A 23910-nucleotide genomic window follows, 5' to 3' on the forward strand; every position below is an offset into this window, starting at 1 on the left:
AAGAAATATTTTTATATCATCAAGGTTCATAATAATAAAAGCAGCAAACAAATGTTTCCAAAGCAATTAATATTGTGTGGATGTGTTTTCTCTTTTTCTAGACACGAGGGAGACTGCTGCCACAGTTGTTTTAATTTAAAATTAATTTAATTTAAAATTGAAATAATACGGAAAATAATAATGATAAATGTTATTTGTATAGCGCTTTAAATGGCACATAAAGACGCTTTACAACATGTGAGCAAAAAACAGGTAATAAGAACAGACCTAATAAAATTAAAATAATAAAAATTTATTATACGAAATCTGTGTTTTTTTAATCTTTCTGTAAATGTCATTTTGCACTATGCATTTAAAAGAAATTGTTTATTACTGAGCAATATAATAATAATAATAATAATAATAATAATAATAATAATAATAATAATAATAATAATAATAATAATAATAATAATAATAATAATAATAATAATAATAATAATAATAATAATACGTCTTTTTATAAGCATTATTTTGTTTCATTTGAAACCGGAACTGTATTTCTCCGCAGTTCGCTGATCGGACTCGTATCACAGACGGACCGGAAGCAGCAAGGTTACCCAAGTCTTCGGTGCATCTGCTAAGTTTTCAATCGACTCGTGGTCCTTGTAAGTTCCGACTTTTAAACGCTTTTTCTGGGAAATATGTTGTTGATCATTTTATAAATGAATTTTAGTATAAACTATTATTACAAGTGAGCATTTGATGGTAAAGAACCGGTTATCCTTTCTTTGGCGGGAGTCTCCCGGAGGTCTCCATCATCATCAGCAACGTGATGAAGAACGCTTTGACTGAGTCCATTTATGTTTATCTGCTTTATTTTTACTTTAATTGTTATAAATTATCTGTATTGCTAATTATAACTGAAAAAACAGACGCTGCTGGTTTGATGATCGGGCAAACATTTATTTAATATTGTGTTACAAAAACAATCAAACCACTAAAATCAATCAAATGAAAGTTTGTTTTGAGCTCGTGGCAAATAAACTGAAATGAATCCTAAAAGATGAAGGCGTCTGTAAGCTTATTTAATGAATTGACCCACGGTGATGCTTTCATAAATCATTTATCTGTTTTAGCAGAATAATTGTTGCACGTCTGCAGCTCTAAATGAAACATGAACACTTTATGACAGGTAAAAAAGCGAAATCCAAGAACATCAGCTGGTGTGCAGAAGAAGTGGCTTTATTATTTAAGGCATTCTGTCCTCACAGCTCATCAGGGTAATCTAGAAAAGTGTCAGTGAGAAGAAGCTGCAGGTGGAATATTATGTTTTCAAAAGAAGCCACGGTAGATGAGGGTTTTTCTGCGTTATCGACACGCTTCACGTTCCCTCGTCTTACCTGTAGGTCAGAAAACACCTGGAATGTGGAGTTTAATGCCAAACGCCTTCAGTCAGATATGTGGAAACACACAGAGGAGTTTCCTTTTTAGCTGATTTATCATTTTTATTTTGAATTTCTAGACTTTTATTTCTGCCTTCTGAATAATGCCGATTAGATCAATTATATCAGTGATTTATCCAAAAGTTAAAAAACTTTCTCTTCTGTCATTTTTGAAAAGTTATGCAGGTTATTTATGGATGATTCGCTGATAAACCAAAGAAGAGATTATTAGGAAAGAAGACGAAAATATATATAAAAAAATCATTATAGATGGGGAGATTAAACTGGAACAATGGACAGAATGTTTAATAAAATTAGGACTGTAGGAAGACGGGGCTGACATCTGACCCTTGATGAACTGATACTCTTTTAGTCCTTTAGTTTTATAGTTTGCTCCTGTTTTGTTTTGAAAAAACATTTCTATAATTTTCTGTTTTACTCACATTGTTGAGGTTTTTATGTTTAATGTTTGTTCGTGTTCCTTTTTTTTTTGCCCACGTTTTTTCTGTTTTTTTTAATCATTTTTGTCCTTTTTTTTTAATGTCTTAATCTGCCTCTGATTTACAAAGTGTTTCTTTTTTTTTTCTTTTTTACATTATTTTTTGTTGTTTTGTAAAAAAAAAAAATCTGAATTTTTTGCATCTTTATTTTCTGTTGTGAAGTTTCCTGAAAGCTTTAGATTGTTTTACTTCCTTCATCATCGATTCTTTTCCTGAATGTATTGAACTTATCTTCCAGATCTCCACGCAGACATTTGGACTCGGTTCTGTTTGCTGCAGAGAGGATGTTCAGAAGTGCGTCTGCGCAGGTGGGCTTCACTAAATGCTCAGGTTGTTAGTTTAGTTTTGTTCTGTTTGTTTCACATTTGCGTGTTTGCTCTCTTCCAGATCTTCAGACAGGCGGTGAGATGCAGAAGCACAGACACAAGCCTCATCCTGGAAAGGTGTAAGGGCAGTTTGTGTCTGAATCAAACAGGAAATGTTTCTTCTGACCGTTGCTGTGTTGCACGCTTTTATTTATCTGTAAACATTTAGAAAATTGTTCCCTTTGAGTCCTTTTAATCCAAAAATGTAAATGATTTTGATCAAAAATGTTTGTTTTGTTTTTTTGTCGTATTTTAAAACGGCAAACGACCTGAATTCTGTTTTCTGGCTAAGTGTCGTCTCCTGTTCCCTCCTAGCGATAAACCGCGTCCAGCTGCTGGGGCGGGTTGGTCAGGATCCGGTGATGAGACAGGTGGAGGGTCGAAATCCAGTCACCATCTTCTCTTTAGCAACCAATGAGATGTGGCGCTCCGGCGAGGGGGAGGTGAGCTCAACAGGTGAGATTTCCTGCTGCACATTTTTCTATCTTTGATTCAGCTTTTAAATGCACAGCTATTAAAAAATGGGATTAAATCCACCTGGATTTATGTCTGAGGTGATCTATCTCAGTTGGTTTAATTTTACATTTGTCCTTTCTTACTTTTTGATTAGAGTGCCAAAACCTAGTCTGGCTTGCAAAGCTAAAACATTTAAAATATGTTTTTTCTAAATAGATTAGTTTAAAAAAAAGTTAGATCCATCTTCGTTTATAGGTCAAACATAATTTTATACCTTTTGTTAGGCTTATAGAAGATGGGAGATTTTTGTTTTAAGTGATGCAATTTTTTTTTAAAGACAATTACAGATTAAAGTTAATTTTTTTGCTGATATAAGCCTTTTTAAAATCTAGTTTATCTGCTGCTACATTGTTTTTGCGTTATTTACACATTTTATTCTTTCCTGTGAAAATGCCACAAATAAAAACCAATTTAAAACCAAAAACTAATCACAAATCTATATAAAGAACAGTCATTGCAAGGGTTTTTTTTGTTTTTGCACGCAGCTGTTCATTTCTGCCACTAGAGGGAGCCAAAGTAAAAAGAAGTGTCAACATCTGAGGTGTTATTTCGTTCAGATTCATGCTTTATTCAGCTTTAAAGTGCCTAAATATAGCACATTAACTCCTGTGTACTTCTCATGATGTGGATCAAAACTTTATTTGATGTTCTGTCTCAATCTAGGAGACGTCAGTCAGAAGACGACGTGGCATCGAGTGTCCGTGTTCAAACCGGGTCTGCGAGACGTGGCCTACCAGTACGTCAAGAAAGGGTACGAAGTGCACAAGGAGATGAATTTCCTTTATTTCTTCTGTGGAAATGTTCATTTTTTCTCTATACCTTATCTTAAGAATTATAGACAGAAAGCGAATAGATATACTTTTTGAATACAGTTTAACTTTTTAACTTCATTTATTTTATCCTAACAAATATTTTTTTCACTGTGAAAAATAATTAGTTTATTTTTCACAGTTTATTTAAAAAGTTTATTCCTAAAAAAGATTCAGGTGCTGAGGCAATAAATAGGACACACAGTAAGTCCCCTTGATGATCCACACAGATTAAAATGAAACACTTTTTACCTGCAAAAATAAACATTTTTCAACATGTTGTTTTTATTATTTGTGGTTACTTTTATTGAGTTAGAGTTTTCTTCAGAAAATAAGAAGAAAAATTACATTTTTGTGTATTTTTTGGTTTGTAATTTTTTGGAGAAAGTCATGATTCAATATTTCTGAATTAATTTTTGAGTCTGTTCTCTAGATTTATGGCCCTTTTCTCTGTTTGTATGCCCTGAACTGCTGCCAAAAGTCATTATTTAGCCATTTTGGAGGCAAAAAAACTATTTTGGACACAATTAGATGATTAAATTTTTTTTAGATTGGATGGCATAAAAACGCCTCAAAAAGAGAAAACTGTTAATATTTCTTGAAAGTTTGGTCACTGGGCTCAGATTGGAAATCATACGTTTCTTCTTCCTGGTCTTAAATCGTCTGAATTTCATCGTTTTGTGTGGGGTTTTTTTTGTTCTTCGGTTGTGTAATCAATCGCTCTCCTTTCAGGTCGAGGATTCTTGTGGAGGGAAAACTGGATTACGGCGAGTATGTGGACAAAAACCAAGTGAGGCGTCAGGCCACCACCATCATCGCAGGTCAGATGAAACGCTGGCGTCCGCCTCCCGCGCCGCTGAAATCCACCTCACCGTACGCTTTTCTCCTCAGACAACATCGTCTTTCTGAGCGACAACGTGAGGGACAGAACCTGAAGGAGCTTCCGCTCCATCCAGCCGCAGGACGCTGTGTTTTTTGTATTTCCCCGACGACAAAACGAAGCTGGAGAAGTGATCGCGTTTGACTCCACGGCTACATTTGAAGACTGAGGCTTCAGGGGAAACCAAGAATCCTGGCATGTAGTAAAACTCACTGTTGGTGACCTGGATTGGGCTTTTCTTCTGGATTTAAGAGCAAAAAGCCCCTTTCAACTGCCTGGCAGGATTTGATGGACATTTTTGTTAAGCAAGTTTATCAGAGACCCTGTTTTTGTGTGAAAAGCTGCTGGTGCCGCCCAGCATGAGAGGTTTGTTTCTCTCTCTGTCAGTTACAACAAACTTGTGTTGGTAGCAAAAATAAAGCTGTAAAATCTGCACACAATTACGTCCTCGCCAAAGAAATGGTTAGTTCAGCAACTTCTTCATATAAAAATGTATAAAAAATGATTAGAAGATGTGAAAAATACGATATCTTTTGGTTGTTTTGTCGGTGCTGTGACCTTCAGGACCAGTGAAAGTTTATCATGACACCAAAATCTGTCCCAGAAAGCAAATTATATTTATGGCCCGCAGCAGTCATAGACTGCAAGGACCATATTGTAACTGGTACGAGGGTCGAACACTCAAAAAGTCCAAAACGTCAAAAAAACGCGTCAAAACGCCAAAAAATGGGGTCAAAAGTCACCCAAAGCACACAACGACACGACAATTGTGTAACGCAACAAAAATACACACACACACGCACAACACCAACGCAAAAACGTAAAAATTGTAGTCGCAAAAATGACGACAAAAACACAAAAATGCCCAAAAAAGCCCTCAAAAGACGGGTTTAAAGCCAAAAAGACATGCCCAGCCTATAGTAAAAGACAGGCCGCATTGAAATACATGGGAAATCCTAACCGCAAAAACTTCTATATTGTTTCTGCTTCGTTTCATTATTATTATTCTTCTCGTTTCTAACGGCGTCTTTGAGCTCAAATTTGACCCCCGCCACATACCCGAAAACTCACCAAAATTGGCACACATCTGGGATAAATTGAAAATGAATTTTCGGCAAAGAAAACGTCAATCCCCCCACGACGATGACATCACGGCGAGCGTTCTCGTAAAAAAAATGAATGGGCCGAAAATCGCTTATGGGGCCAAAAAAAAATATTTTGGAATACAGTGACGAACCCAAAACACGCGTGTTGGAGATATCCCAAAGAAGATTTGAAATCATTATGGGATGGCCACACGACCTACAGCTTGGCGGCCATTTTGTGGCGAACTCAGAGAAATGGCGATTTTCGTGTTTTTTGACAATATGGGAAAACGACACTTTTGTTTATGCGATTGTCACGAAATTGCACACACATGCCAAGACCCTGATTCTACAATAACCAAAGAAGTTTCGTTGACCTTTGACCTTTGGAAGGGGCGGCCATCTTGAATTTTCATAAAAAAGCACCTTTAGTAACGTATACAAACGAAAACTCGTCCTAGGGATTTTTATCGATCTTTTTGAAACTTCTCAGGCATCAATGGCAAGCTACTGTGGACAAAATGTTGGAATTAGAAGTTGTAGAATTTGAAACGCGTGCGCATGGCGAATTCGCAACCATCGCCATTTTAGCTAGCTCGCACATATTCTATCGGAATAGCCTGAAACTGAAATATGCGATACCCTGGCCCACACTGAACAAAACGATGTCACATACGACAAAATCGATAAAGGAATGTGGCCGTGGTAAACAAAAAACCGTCGCAAAAAAAAGTGCTGACTCGGCAAAAAAAAAAAAAATTCGGATTTTATTTTTAAGAATCGGCTAACGACATCCAGATAACTTTGTCGGGTATATCCGAAGAAAGTTTTGAAATCATTACGTGATGGCCACACGACCTACGGTTTGGCGGCCATTTTGTGCCAAAATCTGCCATTTTGAGTTTTTCGCGTTTTTACACGATATGGAAAATTTAACTTTTTTTCGAGCGATTTTCACGAAATTTGACTCGCATGTCCCTAGCGTAAGTCTACAATCACCTTTGGAGTTTCGTCGACCTTTGACCTCGGGAAAAGGCGGCCATCTTGAATTTTCTATAAAAAACACCTTAACCACCAGATTCAAACGTAAACTTGTCGTTGGAATTTTCTTCGATCGTCTCAAAACTTTTTGGGCATCAATGGCAAGCTACTGTGTAAGAAATGTTGGAATTAGAAGTTGTAGATTTTGAACGGCGTGCGCGTGGCAAGCTAGCAAAGTGGCGCACTGTTATAACTCCCATGCATTTCAATACAATACAGTGAAAATTGAATGCATGCATTAATGCCTGAAACTGAATACATTGAAAAACACTGGATATGGACATATAAGGAATGTGGGCGTGGTTAGCATAAAACCACTGTTGCTAAGGACGACAAAAAGTTTACTTTTACCGATTTGTCCGAAACTGACGTCAATCTGTTCGTCTTCCCGAGGGGACCAAAACATAAAATGGTTGCTATGGAGATAAAATCAACAGAAAAGCCGCCATTTTGGAAAAAGTGGTTTTTTTAGCAACTTATGACATATAACTCTCACCAATGGAGGAATGTGTTTTTCTGAGTCAGTTGATGATGCTGATCGCTATGCTAGCACTTTTAGCTATGTTAGCATAACTAGCATAGTTAGCATAATTAGCATTTTAGGTAATGTCTTTTTCTGAGTCAGTTGATGATGCTGATCGCTATGCTAGCACTTTTCGCCACATTAGCATAGCTAACATAGTTAGCATAATTAGCATTTTAGGTAATGTGTTCTTCTGAGTCAGTTGATGATGCTGATCGCTATGCTAGCACTTTTAGCCACATTAGCATAGCTAGCATAGTTAGCATGATTAGCATTGTAGGTAATGTGTTTTTCTGAGTCAGTTAATGATGCTGATCAATATGCTAGCAATTTTAGCCACATTAGCATAGCTTACATATTTAGCATAATTAGCATTTTAGGTAATTTGTTTTTCTGAGTCAGTTGATGGTGCTGATCGCTATGCTAGCACTTTTAGCCACATTAGCATTGCTAGCATAGTTAGCATAATTAGCATATGCAGTTTTGACTAGCCATTATCAAAAGTGGGCGGTGAGGGCGGTGGTGCGTAGAGTTGGGCGTGGAAGGCGGGTTGCGTCTGCGGGCCATACAACGCCGCTTGCGGCTTTAATTGGATTTGAAGCCTGTTTTTGTCAAAAACAAGTGATAATAAATGCAAATGCTAATAAATATCCTATTTTAGAAATGGATAAAACATTTATAGACTATATTCTTTAATACCTGTTCTTTGTTTTTTGGGGTTCTAAGCTTTAAAATAAAGGTTTCCACTTATAAAATCATTTTTAGCTTTCTAACTTTTAGTTGTTTTTCCTTTACTTATTTTTTCCACCAAAGCATAAAATTATACTTAAAGCTAAAAAATACTTAAAGTCAAAAGATTTAGTTAATCTGTATTTTTCTTTTGTTTTTCTTACACAAATTTTGGAGAGACTTCAGTTTTTTATTTATTTAATACATTTTTTTTTGTCATTTTTTTTCTTTCTGTTTTGTTCATTCTGATTGTTTATTTTTAGTTTAATATACTACCAGTTAATGACGTTTTTTAAAACATTTATATTCTAAAAATAATATTTTAATAGTTACATAATGATTTTCACATTAATTAACAACATTAATATTTGAAATTATTTTTAAAATGTCTTCGAAAAGCTGTTGGTGGATTCTCATGTAGCGTTGTCTTGTCCCAAAGTGATTGGTGAAACTGAGATTCCACGCGGCGATGCTGATTGGCTCCGGCACTGTCAATCAAAGACTTGTCAAAGCTTCCAGGGCAGGAGGTTTCTGATTGGAAGAGATGCCTGATGTGGGCGGAGCTTTTAGGCATTGCCAACCTGTAGCTTCAGTTTAAAGGGATCAACAACTAATTCTGCAGTCAGACCGGAAATACTTAAAAATGATAACAAAATAAAACCGACGGTGCGTTTAATGTATTTGACATTTGTGTTTGAACTGATTTAAATGAAAGTCAATAAATACAGATGATTACTATAATGTGTACTTTATGTATATATATTAAATGTATTCTATAATTTTCAAGAACTTCCATCACTTTCATTTGGATTTACTAGTAGTAAAAGAGCGGAATTATATGAAAAAAGCGAAAAGATTTATGAGATAATCTATGTAATTTCAGCTTGTACAAACATTTCTTGCAGGATTAATGTTGTTTTTATGCAGTTATTTAAACTAATATAGGTCCAAACCGACATTTTAAGAAAATTAATACTTAAATGTGGCAAAAGTATTTAGCTTTGCTGGCTTTGTTTCCTTTTTTAAGCAAAATTAGATATTGATTTCCAATCAATATGTATATATATATACATTGTTTTTTTTAAGCAATACAGTGAAAAATTAAGTGCCAGAAGTACAAAAAACAAAATCACACAAAGCATTATTTAAAGTCAGGGATAGCAGGAGACAGAAAAATACAATTAAAAATTAATTTATAAAAAGCACATATATATGTTAGCATATAAGCATATAAGTTAACTACAAAGTTTTAGTTTGTTGTTTTCAGCACAGCAATTTCAACCAAATGTAACCATAAATCTATAATTTTAAATGCAGGTAGCATCATATTTGTATGGAGCTTGGTTTGTCCTTTACTTTGAAATCTTTTACCGGAAATTGAAGGTCAGTTCTGGAGAGGCGCAAACAGCTGGAAAATATAATTCACCGCAGATTCTTTCTGCTGTGCTAATTTGTTTTGCTCCTATTTATTTTTTATTTCTAAGTTATAAAGTCCGTTCAAACGTCTTCATCTCGCTGGAACCAAATTCGGGAACTTTGAACGTTTTTCTTGTCGTACTTGTCCGTAGCCCCGCCCACACATTCCTCCGTCTGTCTCTGGGCTCCGAGGAGGAGGTGGAGGCAAGAAAAACCAAAAAACAAGAGACCCTAGAAAACTGTTTGAGGACTCAGAACCAGCGAGGAGATGATCCTAAACATCAATGAGAGGATTTCTCGGTCCGAACCCGACCTGTCGTAGTCTTTGGACGCCGGTATCCGCCTTTTTTCTAAGCAAGTTCGTGTGTCTTTTCTTTGCGCAAATCAACTGACTTTGGAACTTTTTTTTTATTGCGGAGTTGGATCTGGAATTTGCGAAAAACTGCATAGCAACAAGAAGTTTCCTCAGAGGACGTGGGGGGAAAAATATCCAATATCTAAACGACGGAAGAAGTCATGGAGATCCTGGACAGCAGTGAACCGTATCTAAACTGGGACAGGAACCTGAGCGAGCTGTCCGAGAGCGGGGAGATCGACTCGGTCCTCTACAACAATGTGAGTGATCCACTGTGTCGACAAGTGATCGATCAGGATCTGCTGATCAGGTCGGGGGCGATCACCAAATAAGATCTTTGATAAGCAGTTAATGAGCTCCGAGGGGGAGGGAACAGAGGTGCACCCTGCTCTCCAGGTGAGCCTTGGGGTCCAGGATGCAGCCTTTTTTGTTTGCTTCCATAGAGGGCAAAGAGTTTATGCATTTAGAATGAGGTATAAGTGCGAGGAATTAAAGCTTTTAGAACTTTTTAGCATTAAAAGTGACACGGAAAGAAACATAAAACTTATTTTTTGTCTTTTTCTTTGGAAAAAAAATATCACCATATTTCTTAAGTTTTTAACCCTTCAGAGATGTAGGAACCCACTCTTGAAATTGGTTTTGGATAAACGGTTGGCTAAATTCAGAAAGTACTACAACAGCACATGAAGAGTCAATAATCAGATAATCATTTGGTGTTTAAGTAAACAGCCGCCGTGAAAGTTTTTATTATGTCTGAAAAAGATCAAGGACAGTTACACACTGAATCCTTGAAGACGATAAAATAAAAATAAAAAAGGACAAATTGCTTATTATTTATGTTAAAAATATGATTCGTGTGCTAATATGTTTATATTTTTTCTTTACATTTGCCATAACAGATAGTTTAGTGTGAGGAATTGACTAAATGTGTCAATTTTTACAATTTTCCTGTTGTTTGCAGGATTTACATCCTTTATTTTTTATTTTTTTAGAAAAAAAATAACATGTAAGATTGTTAAATATTACACTTGAATGTTTAATAGTTCCATGAAGATGTGAAAAGTCAGCAGTGTTTTGAAATATGACTCTTACATGGTTGATTTATTGTGCAACTCTTCATGTTTTTGCAACTTTGAGCTTCTTTCTGGATTTCTGAAATGATCAGAGAAACGTGTCCTCATCTTGAAGATGAAGTTTTTCCATTTTTATCTCTGAACGTTGAGGACTTTTATGTCGTGGGACTCTCTTCCTGTACTCACACAGCATTGGAGCGCTGATAGAATCGATCAGGAACTTGAATTTAAAGCGATGCTGTGTTACATAACTGGGTCTCAGTCTTGCAGGCATTGCTGAGCCTTAGTTTCCCTGCGAGCCAGGAGGATTGTGGGATGGAGAATGTGGTGTGTGTGTGTGCATGTTTGTGTGGTTTCCAGACAGCTGGATTGCAGACACACACACACACACACACAGAGTGCAGGAGCCTGAACCCACACAGGTGGTTGTGTTTCCACGGCTCTTCCAGGCTCTTTAAACCTCCTGGAGGAGCCCGTCTGCGTCTCCACAGCAGGCGTGCAAAGACCTGTTGCTCTTAAGGAGCAAATGAAGCTGTTTGACTCAAAAGATCAAAGCCGGACGTCCTGTTTGAATCCTGCTCTCACATCAGAGGGGAATCGACATCCTCTGCAGGATTTCCTCCAGTTTTAACGACACATTTAGACCATTTGAAGACCGAGTCCGATGAAAACGAATAAGGCCTCATCTTCCTGTGGCCTGAGGACTTATATGAATTAAACAAGCTGAAAAGGGTTTTTTTGAGTATTTTTTAAATTCAAATCCTTGTGAATGAGGAGCAGACGAGAAAAGGCCGTTTGAAAAAGATCGTAGCTCTCTGCTCCAATATTGCTCGCCATTTTTGTTGCGTCGCTGATGTGAGGTTGGGGGTGTGAGGGGCTGTAAGCTAGCTGGAGAGAGTGTAAACATGGATGACGGGAAGTGGGGGGAAGGCTTTCTCCTCACCAGCAGGCCCGCCCACAATTCTGTGGTGAATTTCTGATGAACTGATGCCGCTTTGCAGAAACTTTGTCCTAGAAGTTTTTGGATTTTGGCTAAAAACGGCTGAATTATAGTTCAAAGGCCAGTGACCGGGTGGAGTAAGCAGACATGTTGGCCACATGTGTCCATCTTGAAGCCAGATGTTAGTCTGACCGGACTCCTGGCTTCAACTCTCAAAAGGCACTGCAGCCAGCGGTGGTGGTGGTTCCCTGAAGGTTAAACCAGGAAGAACGGCATTGTGGGGGATGTGTTGAGCCAACGGGAGCCTTGTGTTTGTGTGTGGGGCAGCTTCAGAGACAGACTGGAGTCTTTGTTCAGCTCCGGCCCCCTCCTGGGGGGCTTCTCCTGCCGGATTCCTCACATCGGCGTGAACCTGAACCGTCCGCTGGCAGGATGCCCCGCCCACCTCTGGAAGCCTTCAGGTTCCTCAGGTTGGATTTGAAGTGGCTTTTATGTCGCCTCTGAAAAGGAACAATAGTTGCTTTTGTGGGCGTGCCTGATTGTCGTGTTTCACATTTTTCTGTAGGTGAAAACAAAAGTGTCTTCACTGCTAAATCTGCATCAAGAGTTTTTTTTTGCTGCTCTAAAGCAGACTTCAAAGGATTTAGATTGGACTAAAAAGTTTATTCCTTTTCTGAGGAAAGCCTGTGAGAAGAATGCAGACATTTTTGTTCATTTGAAATCTGTCAAGTCAATATAAAGCAAGAATTTCCTGTTGGAGCACTTGATTTTTTTTTAGCAAGCTTGGATTTCCAGTTTAGCTTTATCAGGATACTTCCTTGTTGCTAAATATTGGTTCTGTGGTGCATTAGAGTAGTGTTTTTCAATAAGTGTGCCGTCAATTTACCCATTTTCACTGATCTAAAAACATTTCCCATCTCCAGGATATCAGCTCTGTGTTCATCCAAACAGGTCCTGATAAAACACTGAGAAGTTTGGAATATGAAAGATCATAAAATACTTTTTTTGTGTTTATTTGATTCTATTAAAGACATTTTGATAAGAATGACGGTACCGCGATTTAGCCGCAGCTTCAGCTCTGTTTTCTGAAAAGTCCCGCCCCTTTAACTGTCTCCACCAATCATTCTTGGAGGCTTAATCATAGATCATCAGTCTGACCAATCAGAAGTGGTTAAAGTCTTCACTTCCTTGTTCCGATTCTGCTCATAAAGTTTCTCAGTTCCAACAAAAATACCAGCTAAAGCTCGTCTAGCGGTTTAGCTTTCCGCGGATTTCGGTGTCAGACCGTGGAACAAGTGAAGAAAACAATGAAGCTCAGAGATGCTAGTCTGTCTGCAGTTTTTGCACTACATCTCCCATGATGCATTGGGTTAAAGTGACAGCATCTCAGCGTAAAATGAGTCTTCCCTGTTGAACGTCTTGAAACCACAATGAACACATCAAACAGTTTTTAAATCTTCTTGATGAAATCAGAGGTCAACAGTTTAGTTCTCCTTCAAGGTTTGTGTTTATTAACAGCCAAACATCCCAGAGTTTGGTCCAAGTCATCTTTCTAACTGAAACACTTTTCTAATAACGTCTGGATTATTTTATATGTTAAACTTAAGTAGAAGTAATAACAACATTTAAGAAACAGGATTAAGGTGAAAAAGCCAACAGACACAATTCAACTAAACTGAAGACGAGCAGCTGTTGTAACTGCAAGAACATTAAAAAGGACGCCATCTATATGTCACTACCAAATCCGAGTCCCTGATTGGTGGAAGTTTGACCTGGCCATGCATTTTGTACACAGAGCCCAAATATAATTGTAAACATTTGCATAGTGATGCTTGAACGAGCTTTTGAACACAGAAGCCTGAACGGCCTGTTTACATGGAGTTTTCATTGGAAGTGGCCACTTGAACGCAGGTTGTCGAGGGCGATGCGAATGCAAATGAACATTTTCCCCCCTTTAACCTGTGAACAAAACCTGCTTAACTATCCAAGTGCGTAAAAAAAAAGCCTGCACAGTGACAAAAGTCAACAGTGAAATGACCAAAATAAAACCTTTGGACGCAACGACACGATGGCCGGAGGTTTGTTTAACTTGCTGCACGTAGGGGGAAAATGGCTGCATTTGTTCCAGGACTTTTCTGGAGTGGACACAGCGTTCCTCTGATCCAGAACCTCTGCCTCGGCCTCCTCCGCATGGCTGCTTTGACAGCTCGGCGCACACTCAGGACAGACTTCTTTCATTCAGGCACACGCCCAGAGCGCAAACAGCCTGTTGACAGTGCAGAGCCTGTTCTCCGTTGGGGCAGGGCATCCCGCTCCCCCCGCTGACCTTGTGCGTCTGAAAGGCCCGTGTGTGCGACGGTCGGCCGTCCACGTGCGCGCACATTCCCTGTTCTTTTCAGGACTTCACGGCGGTTGCTGTTTTTGCAGACGTTGTTTTAGCCGTTTTGCGCGTGGGAAAACCAAACCGGCATCTCCAGACCGAGGTGTTGCCGGTGGAACACACCCCAGACCTTTGAGGAACATGCAGCATTTTTTTAAACACATTATCAATATTGTCATCCTAGAAGATATTCACCAGTTTAACAGTCTCGACTGGAAAGGCAACCCTGAGGCTGTTTGCAGCGCCGCACAAGAAGCACATCCTGTTTGCATCACTTTTATTTTAAGTAGTCATAAATTTGCCAAATTGTTGCAGCGTCTTTGTCATTCAAGGGTTAAAAATGAGAACAGACAGCAAACGAACTAAAAAAATGCTGTAAAAATAATATTGACATAAAAAAACTCTTTCAAATGGGTTGATGAGGTCACGTAGGTTTAAAAATGTGACACAAAGAGAGCAATTTAACCGTCATGTTTTAGGGAATCGTCTAATCGTCTGGACCTTTGCGCCACAGATGGTTCCTCTGAAGCCGGAGCTGAAAAAGACGACCTAGGAGCAGATCAGTGATCCGTAGTCAATCGAGTTAAGAGAAAAGGAGGAATGTCTTCCAAAAGTCACTAGAATGTAGAAAAAAATCAGGGAATGGAGACGGGTGGCTTTGGCTAGGCCTGCACAATTAATTGCAAATTTATCGTTATCGCGATTTCAAGCTGTGCAAAATCCACATCGCAAAAAGTTGGTGAAAATCGCAATAAATGGTAAACCTTAAATGTTAAAACAATCCTATGGCAACTTGAACTATTTAATACATTTAAAAAAAAATCCCTTTATGCATTTGACCAATCAGATGGAGCCCTTCACGTTGTTGACCAATCGGATGTTAGAGGTTGCCCTCCTGATTAGACGACAGTCATTTGGAGACTAATTCAAGGTATTTTGACTATTATCTAAATTAAACTTTTGCAGTGAAATGGAAATGTTTTTGTTGTTTTTACTATTTGTTCATTTATCGCAAGTTATATCGTCATCGCAATATTGATCACTGATATCGCATGTTTTCCTCATATCGTGCAGCCCTAACTTTGCCTGTTTCATCAGACGTTTTTATCTGCAGCTTGTTAATACTGATGTCAATGATGCCTTGTGGACAAAGGTTTTTAATTGCTCCTTAAATGTATTGGTGCTGTTCAGTGATGTGTAAGCAACCCAAACCATGATACAACCACCTCTGTGCCCAAGCACATACTTTAACATTCAAATTAATTTTTTTGTTATCAGTCACTCTATTTGTAGGGCGTCTATCATCAACATGCGTAGAACACAAGGTGCTTGACGTAAGACATAGGTTTTATGTCAATGAATTAGTCTTCGTCCCGACTGACTGCGATTGAAATATGAACCATAAAAGCTTTAAGATACCTAAAAATGAATAATTTAAAAGTTAAAAAGGAGGAGTCTGTCATTTATATTTGAAAATCTCCACTGATGCAGTTGTTTTAATTGACTAAAAGGTTACTTTTGGATTTGTGGTTTAGTGTCCTCCCCGAACACATAATAGTTGGGATTTGAACCCCTGACCGACCGAAACATGTAGTGCTGGATTTCTTTAACTGCTTCATGGTTTAGCGGCAGCAGATCTCGAGTTGAGTGACTCATCAGTGATTGGTCCGAGTCAGTGTTGCTAAGGCAACCACCCTCACCTATCAGATAGGGAGCTTGTTGGAAGGCCACACCCCCTACCACTTGAAAGCGGGCTGAATGTAATCTGTCAATCAAACGTTTCCAATGTTGAACGTGGGGGCCAGCAGGCTCCACCTACTTTTATTGAGGCATCTGATTGGTCAGTTTATAACTTGAATAACTTGAACTACAAAAAAATATAATATTAAGAAAATGGATTATCAAGAACATGTTTGTTCTGTCCAATAGAATGACTGAGTAATAGTTGTTTATTTCTCTATAGAAGTCTACTGGATTTTGCTTTCTTGGAGCCACTTCCTGTTTGGACCACCAGGGGGGAGGGGCCAGTCTGTCCAGTTCTCTTGTACAGTGGATTCGTTTGCAGGTTTTGATGCGTCCTGGTGAAAATCTTCTGCAGCTATTGGACTCCTGTAGCTGTGAAGAATGCATTTTTTTTTCCCTTTGGCTAACCGTCTGCTGACCCAATAAAAGTTTTTGGCGTTTAGGACTGACAGCTGGAGCCCACATGGACACGGGAACACGGGGCCGGCAAATCTGATGCAACTTTTCCCCTCAACTTTTGCGAGTGGGCTCCGTGTCGCTGCCGGCGGCCAGCTGAACGCTCTAAGCTGTATTTAAGCACAAAGCCAAGGCATCAATCAGGGCGCAGGGGGTGATTATGGGAAATCCAGAGGAGCCTTGGTTCTCTGCAGCAAAGATAAATTTAACCCCCCTGTGTGTGTTTTTTGCTGCATTTCTGCTCTTTTTTTAAGTGTTCATCCCCTGTCATTTGCTTCAGCCCCCATAAATGTGAAAAATCTGTGCGGTTTGCAGGGTGTGTGCTTTATGACACACCCACGACCTTTAAAGCTGCTTCTAGAAACCCAGAGACTTGTGGTTGTTTAGCCACTTTTCCTTCTCTTCATCCCTTCTTCTTCTTCTTTTGTCCAGATTTAAGGGAAAAGTTGAACTCTAAACAGAAATTTGAACAAATTTAATCTGGGTTGTGTTTGCACCACAGTGTTGGAAGAAATAAAGATCCCTCCGCTGCTTTTTATCCTTTAAACCCCCCCTCATCTGTAACCCCCCCCCCCCCCCACCCCCAGGTGAACCACAACGAGTCAGCTCCTGCTCAGAATGTCAGGAACCGCCGCGTGCCTCAAATCCTTTTCTTGACTTCTTGCTTTGGTCGTTTTCCACTCAACGCTCTGCAGACGTGAAAGAAACACATCAGGATATTTGGCATTAATGTAGTTTCTAAGGCATAAACTCCAAGCACAAAAATGCTTATCATCATTTGGTCCTCCATTTTTCTGTACATTTGTGCCCGATCCCCCCCTTCCTAAAAGACGGTATAGTGCAGGACTATCCAGTATCCCACATTTGAACATAAATCAGACCCATGCTAACAACTTTAAAACACATTTGAAGCCATTTTATGAAGACCATTTATGGATCTTGATGATGAAGTCTTGGATGGTTTCTAATAAATAAAGTTACACACATTGTTTTGTAAATGACAAATCATTCAAACACAATGCATTGTGGTGTTTACTCACCACACTAGTGAGCATTGATGTCCACTAGTTTTTCGCAGAGACTTATGGGAAATTTCCCAGGCACTGGACTTTGGAATTGCACAACCCGAAAAAATGGTGTTTGGCTCCGGGCTGGTACTGGTCCAAGGGACAGTTGGTACCGGAGCTTAGAGATAAAAAACACATTTTTTCCATTTGATTTATTTTCTGATTCTGAAGGACGTTTTTGTCTGAAAAACTGCTGGATTGGACTCATTCTTGACGCAGAGGAAGTTCTCCGTTATGTGTTGAAAACTCATTACGGCAGCTGCACGGACTGCTAAATTGAAGCTAGCAAAGCTAACAAACAAAGAAAAAACGATTTGGAAACTTTCTTTACGCTGAAAAGATCCAGAGAGGAAACGGCAGAAAAGACTTTGACTTCAAAATAAAAGAAAAACTGCATTTAACAGACTAAAACCAGGAGTCTTTACTCCAAATATGGATTTATTGTGACAGTTATAAGATTCAGCTGTCTAATGTCACAAGGATGCTTCTTAATTTTTTATTCACATCACATTTTAATAATTCCTACATGAAGTCTAGTGAACAAATAAAGTTTAAAGCGACTGCAGATGTTTTATGGAGGATGAACATAAACTTTGCTTAAACCAGACGCTCACTTATGCCCAGTCTGCCATTAAACTGGTCCGTGGGCTGAAGACAGTTGGAGACCCCCCCGTCCCCGCCCCCGTATGGGGCCCTAAGTTAGAGGAAGTGTGGACACGATGTCCTGTCACGTCAGGAGTTCACCGTCTGCTTTTTCATCAAACCTCTGATCCCGTCAACCTCCAGCAGCTGTTTCCTCAGGTGAGCGGCAGAAACGTTTGGCTGCCAGATGTGGTGTTGGCGTAAAAAGGGGGGGGGGGGGGGGGGCAAACAACACGTTGCATTCTGAAGGGAGCAGGACAGGGTTGGTGGGTACGTTCCACGCCTTGCTCAAGGACCGGCGACCCATCTCTTGGGTGACCGTTGTAGCATTTCTCATGCGAACGCATGACAGATGCAGCACCGACCTCGAGGTTACCATGACGACGACATTGTCGGGTTCTTCTCGGGTGAAAATGTGCACATTTTGGGATTCAAATGAACGAGGAAGCAGATGAAGCTGGTCGCTTTCAGCACGCTCGTCCTTGCTTTTTGATGCGTGATTTACATCACATGAAAATGCATCAGGATGCTTTGGCGTGGCGTCACGCCGCACCAAAGCATCCATTCCAGCTCATGTTAGAGGGACACACCTGATCACAAACCTCTGCTTCGGCTCCTTTTCTGACATTCCTCTAGAAGAGATTTTTCCATCCGGCATTTCTTTTTCTTTTTTTTGAATTGGACACAAACAAGCTCATTCATCCGCACAAAGTTCAGCAAGTGTGCAAAGATGTGAGTCAGTCTGTGTGACTTCTCCTCATCCACCAGCAACGCAGGAATTCAGACCGGCGGCGCGCCTCGACAAGTTTCCCCCAAATGTCGGCCTCCTGTCAGGGCAAAGGGAGCTTTTATTCTGAAAAACCCAGAAGAGGGTGAACAGTGACGTGGATGGAAAAAGAGATGCAGGAGGGGTGAAGGAGTTCGTCCGGGCGGCGAGATGGAAGGGAAATAAATGCTGTGCATGGGTTAGGCTCCGCCCAGTTCTTCAGCCGAAACAGCTGTTTGTGTTTAAATGGGAGAAAGTGGACTTCAGGGTCTCCAGGTTTTTATGGAAACTTCAGACTTTAGTTAAACTGCTCCTGATGTCATGGTTTTGACATGTCAGTCGGGGTGACCCAGTTTGTGTTTTTTTTATTCAACTTTAAGGTTCTTTTGGTGGTCATCAAAAAGAGCTATTTTGGCTACTGAAGTACACAAAAGAGTCATGGTGGGGGGGCACTTTTCTCCTCCTGAACTTCCCGTCTCCATTCCCTGTTGTGGGGAATTTGACTTTTTTTATTGAGACGGCTAAAATAAGCCTCCTCACACCGTTTGGCGTGTTTCCGTCCTGTAACCGTTTGTGTGTGTGTGTGTGGGGGGGGGGGGGGGGGGGGGGGGCTCAGCTGGACATCAACCCTGCAGTCCCCCCCCCCCACATCCTGTTGTTTTTTAGCCGTCACTCCACCCACACATCACCGCTGCACAAACAGACACAACTTGTGTAAATAAATGTGTCGTTGTATTTCTTATAAGAGTCAACATAACTTAAATTACTCTCCAAACGACTCTCGTCTACACAGGAGGCGAGGAGGCGGGTCCATCCGATTGGACAACAACATGAAGGGATCCATCCGATTGGTCAAATGCATAAAGGGATTAATTTGATTTGTGAAATGGTGCATGCCCTTATAGCGCCTTTTAGCTTCCTCAAAGGCCCAACGTTCTTTACAGTCACAGTCCCGTCCACACATTCACACTGATGGACATCAGCAAAAAAAAAAAAAAACTACCACCAGAGGTATGGTGGGGTTCGGTTTATTGTCCAAGGACACTTCGAGGTGGGACTCGAACCTGTAATGTTCAGATAAGAGGTCGACCGCTCTACTGCTGCACCAAAGTAGCCCCCTTGCAGCATAAATACTTCAATCTGCCAGATTGCTTTAGCACATTTACGGTAACCATTTATGTTTGCATTATGCGTATTGCATAGCTTGATGGTGGCAGACATTTGTAAAGAACATCTAAATTGAATTTCTGAGTAAATCAGTGTGAATCAGGAGCAGATTTAGAAATGTTGTTTAGATAAGATCGTATTTGTGACGTAGCAAATACGACGGGCGACAAGATCTCCGCTCTATTCTGATGGATCCACTGTCAGACAAACGGATCCATGAACGTCTTTGTTTTTCTCGTCTGAGCTGGAATCTGGATCAGAACTGGACGGCTGGATAGATCTGATATACAGCAGCTCGCCGATTTTATTGCTCCACTAATGTTAGTTTGGGCTGTAAGCTAGCAGGAGAGTGTAGCGTGGAGCTCTCTGTAACGGTGATGGGAAGTGGAGGCGGGGTTACTCTGCGCCAAAAATGCTGCCCACGATTTGGAGAAGAATTTTTAATAAACTATGTCCTAGAAAACGACACAGGTTTTTGAATTTTGCCTAAAAATTGAAAAATTGAAATTGAAAATAGATAGTAATAACAATATTAACAGTTTTATTTAACATAATGGTTAAAAGTCTCTCTCACTTTATTGTATTTTTTGTGCCAGTTGACACCAGACATCTTTCTGCAAAATAAAACAAGGATTTCTTTTCTATTAATTATATGAATAAAAGATGAAATAAAACAACAGTTTTGGTAATAAATAACTTGTATTTATTCATAATAAGGTCAATTAAAACACACACACACACACACACACATATATGTATATATCTTTATACTTCTTTCATGTATTTGTTCAATAGCTGGTTTTTGAGACAATTTCAAACTTTCTTATTTTTTTATCTTGATCTGCTGAGCAACCAGAAAGTAGCTGAAGGCCTTTTAGTGATGAAATACATCTGTTTTTTCAGCATTTGTGTGTTTTAAATGTTATTTTTATGTAGAAACCTGTCTGTTTATGAAAAATCCTCTCAGCATCAGTATTGAAGGTCTCTGTTTTTACCTCACAGTGTACGTTTATGTCTTTTAATAGAGAAGTAATCTGAAGATTGTGTTGGAACATTTCTGACAGTTTACACCATTGCAGTGCACACGATCCTAAATAAAGGTGCAGAAACTTTATACAAAGGAGGTGTGGTACTGTCGCTGCTTATCCTTTGTTTTCCTTTATCTAACGTTCCGTGGTATCCAGGCTGGGATGGACGTCAGGAATCCGGGTCACTGCGTTTTTTTTTCAATTCCCGTGTGGGAAGCGGCTCAGGTTTCTTTGGGAAGGTTTTCGCTCAGTCGGCTTATTTTGGCTGAGATCAGACGCAGATGTGGTTGCGCACCACGATAAGATGGGACGGCCAAATGTTATTACTGTCTTTGTGACTGCATAACACACGCAGAGTTTTTATCCTGTTGGCGCCCCCCGCCTCCTTTATCCAGGCAGGCTGCCGCCCCTGCAGATAAAACGCAGACGGCAGAAGCCCTGCAAGGTCAAAACGTCTGGATTTTGGCGTTTGGCCGCTGAAGCAGAGCCTGTAGCTCAGGGCCGTTACCGCGGGTGATAAGTCACTGGTTGCTCTGCTACCCATCAGGCTTATCTGAAGGCTGGCGAGCGTTCTGTTTTCTCAGCAGTTAGATGTCGGATCCAAAGGAAACTGGAACCTTTTCTTTACAGTAAGAGAGGAATATTACTCGTTTTTATTTTTTTAGTCCAGATTTTCTAAAGACATTGCGTTTGTCTGGTATTGTGAAGTTTTGCAAAACCTCATTCGTTGTGGTTAAGGTGCTTTACTCGGGTCCTGTGTCTTTAAGTCCCACCCCCAAAGAGCGTTGTCTTTCTGTTTGGTCAGCATCAATGGTCAAAAATGTCCAAATCAGCAGCTCATGCTTCAACTGCAGGGCTTTTATTTTGTAAACACAAACTGCATTTGGATGTATTTCCATGGAGGTTTTTACCAGAAAAGAATTTATCAGAATAACCAGAGTCACTGCACAGATCTTTGTTCTATTAAGTCATTGAATCAAACTGTGAGGCAGATTTTAACGAAACTGAACAAACATTTTTGTGCCGGCTGTTTGAAAATTGATCATGGAGGAAAAAAATTAATAATTGCGGCTTGTGTCCGGCTGGAATTCTACGACACCAAGACTTTCAATTATTAGAATAGAGCTGTGAGAGACAAAGCCTGATAGATTTCCTCACTTTGACATTTCACATCAAGGCTCTTCCAGCTGTAGGGGGTGAACATGCGCTAGTAAACAGTAGAAAAAGAAGAAGAAGCCCATCCCTGCTTGTCCAGTGTGAATACTATAGCTGAAAACAAGGAAGACAATGTAGCGCGTTCAAAAACACGTTAGGCGCACATCTCATCCCTAATGTGAACATAGCAAACATGTTTTTGTGGCATTTGTCTGATGATAGACAAGGAACATTTAGCTCAAAATTGCATTTCTGAGCGTTCTTGTGTTCAGATCATTGTGAATCAAGAGCAGACGAAAAACTGCTATTTGAAAAAGATCGTATCTGTGTCAAGCTCCCTGCACAGAGAGCTCTTGGCAACGGGGAGGGGGCGGGGTGCTCCACACTAAGGTCCCGCCCACAATTTATTGCAGAAACTATGCCCTAAATAAACCGACACTATTTTAAAAAAAAAACATGTTGGCTAAAAATTTCGTAATCATAATTAAAAGACTTTGTGTGAATTCCAGGGTTGGATTTGTTTTGTCTACAAAGTGGTTGCACTTCTTCTTCTTCTCACCTTAACCCAGAAGGTCCAGTTTTAGCGGACAAATCTTTTCCCTAACTCTTGCATGTTTAGGTCTTGTCCACAGAAGTCTGTAAGTTGGTGTCTGCAGGCTTCTCTCGCTGTCAGATAACGCCGCCGATGCTCATTAAAGCTTCCCTGCCTTCCGTCCAGCGATAAGTGGAACACGTGCCGCTGATCTGTGACACTCCTGTGGCAGTTTAAGGTGAAGGCCCAGATCCAAATCCAGGCCGTACCTCACGGCATTGGTCCAGATAGGAATTCACGTGTGTGTTTACTTTATTAGTGTGTACTGTGGTGTCATCAAAAAAAAAAGTACACATGGAGGATTTCAGGGCAAGGTACACACACACACTATGCAGGGAATTGACTTTGGAGCCTCCAGTATGGATTTTTTTTTTCTCCACAACATCTGGTTCAGCTCTTAGGGAAAGTATTACATCATCATGCTTTCCTCAGTCTGCTAAAGTTTGACTGCTGAGAGTTAAAACATCTGCGCTCCAGGAGAGTTGCAGGAAAACCCTCACTGCTCTGAGACTCAGAGTTCATTCACTTACTGCCCTTTTTCAACTGTTGCTGAGGCTTTTATTTTGAAGGTTAAGATTAGTTTAACATGGTCTTTTAATCTTCTTTTTCACCTTTACTATATTCCTTAAGCGAACTGGTTGGTTGGTGGAATCTGGTCAATTAAAATATATATCTGTTGATGATGGAAGAATCGGTGGATTAAACTGCTTTTTATGCATTTATGTGTCTAGTGTTGCTGCAAAGTCCTCCAAAGCCGTAGGTGGCGCTGTTGAGAAAGAAAGCTGCCTGTTGTTTTGTTGTTACCATAACAGAGGACATCCCCCTTAGGGTTTCTGACTCCACCCACCTCCGTGTTTCTCAACAAAAGGAGCAAGTGGGCGGACCACAGTAAAGTGAGAGTTTTCTGACTTCACCCGCCAATCAAAAAAAAACAGAGTTTGAGAGTTTGAGCTCTGATAAAACGAGAGTTTGAACTCTGATAAAATCTAAATGTCTGAAATATGAGGTCATGATTTAAATAGTCAAACAGTTAAAGGTCATTTGACCCCACGCCCATGGTACACATACTTTAATTTCTGTTTGTTGCCCCTAGTGGTAATTTTAAGAACTGCGTCCTTTAAGGTCGGATCCAAATTGCTTCCCTTTAAGCAGAGAGATATGGAAAAATTGTGTCTTCAAATTTCGACAAAAATGGATTAATTCAAATGTGACTGGAAGCTCAAATGCAACTTCCTGTCCCTCATTCTTATCGACCGTA

General features: G+C 39.9%; 2 protein-coding genes across 2 annotated transcripts in view; both read left to right on the plus strand.

The window, feature by feature from the left end:
* Positions 1–516: 516 nt before the first annotated feature.
* ssbp1 (single stranded DNA binding protein 1) lies at positions 517–4954 on the plus strand. Its single transcript, XM_004083219.3, has 7 exons — positions 517–647; positions 2163–2232; positions 2312–2369; positions 2605–2745; positions 3469–3556; positions 4347–4435; positions 4506–4954. Exons 2-7 carry the CDS (start codon positions 2209–2211, stop codon positions 4547–4549), a joined length of 444 nt encoding a protein of 147 aa, XP_004083267.1. The 5' UTR covers positions 517–647; positions 2163–2208; the 3' UTR covers positions 4550–4954.
* A 4334-nt stretch (positions 4955–9288) lies between these two features.
* Positions 9289–23910, plus strand: part of creb3l2 (cAMP responsive element binding protein 3 like 2) — a 29620-nt gene continuing 14998 nt past the window's right edge. The window contains exons 1-2 of the mRNA XM_023952418.1: positions 9289–9623; positions 9708–9903. Coding sequence (XP_023808186.1) covers positions 9805–9903 — 99 coding nt within the window. The 5' untranslated portion in view covers positions 9289–9623; positions 9708–9804. The remainder of the gene's footprint in view (positions 9624–9707; positions 9904–23910) is intronic.

This window comes from Oryzias latipes, chromosome 23, assembly GCF_002234675.1.
Source record: "Oryzias latipes chromosome 23, ASM223467v1".
NCBI lineage: Eukaryota > Metazoa > Chordata > Actinopteri > Beloniformes > Adrianichthyidae > Oryzias > Oryzias latipes.

Bases quoted from the DNA above. Each gene is read 5' to 3' on its own strand.
- ssbp1 (XM_004083219.3), top strand. From the start codon at position 2,209: ATGTTCAGAAGTGCGTCTGCGCAG. The intron at 2,370-2,604 runs GTAAGGGCAGTT...GTTCCCTCCTAG, and splicing joins AAGCCTCATCCTGGAAAGGT to CGATAAACCGCGTCCAGCTG. The intron at 4,436-4,505 runs GTCAGATGAAAC...TTTTCTCCTCAG, and splicing joins GGCCACCACCATCATCGCAG to ACAACATCGTCTTTCTGAGC.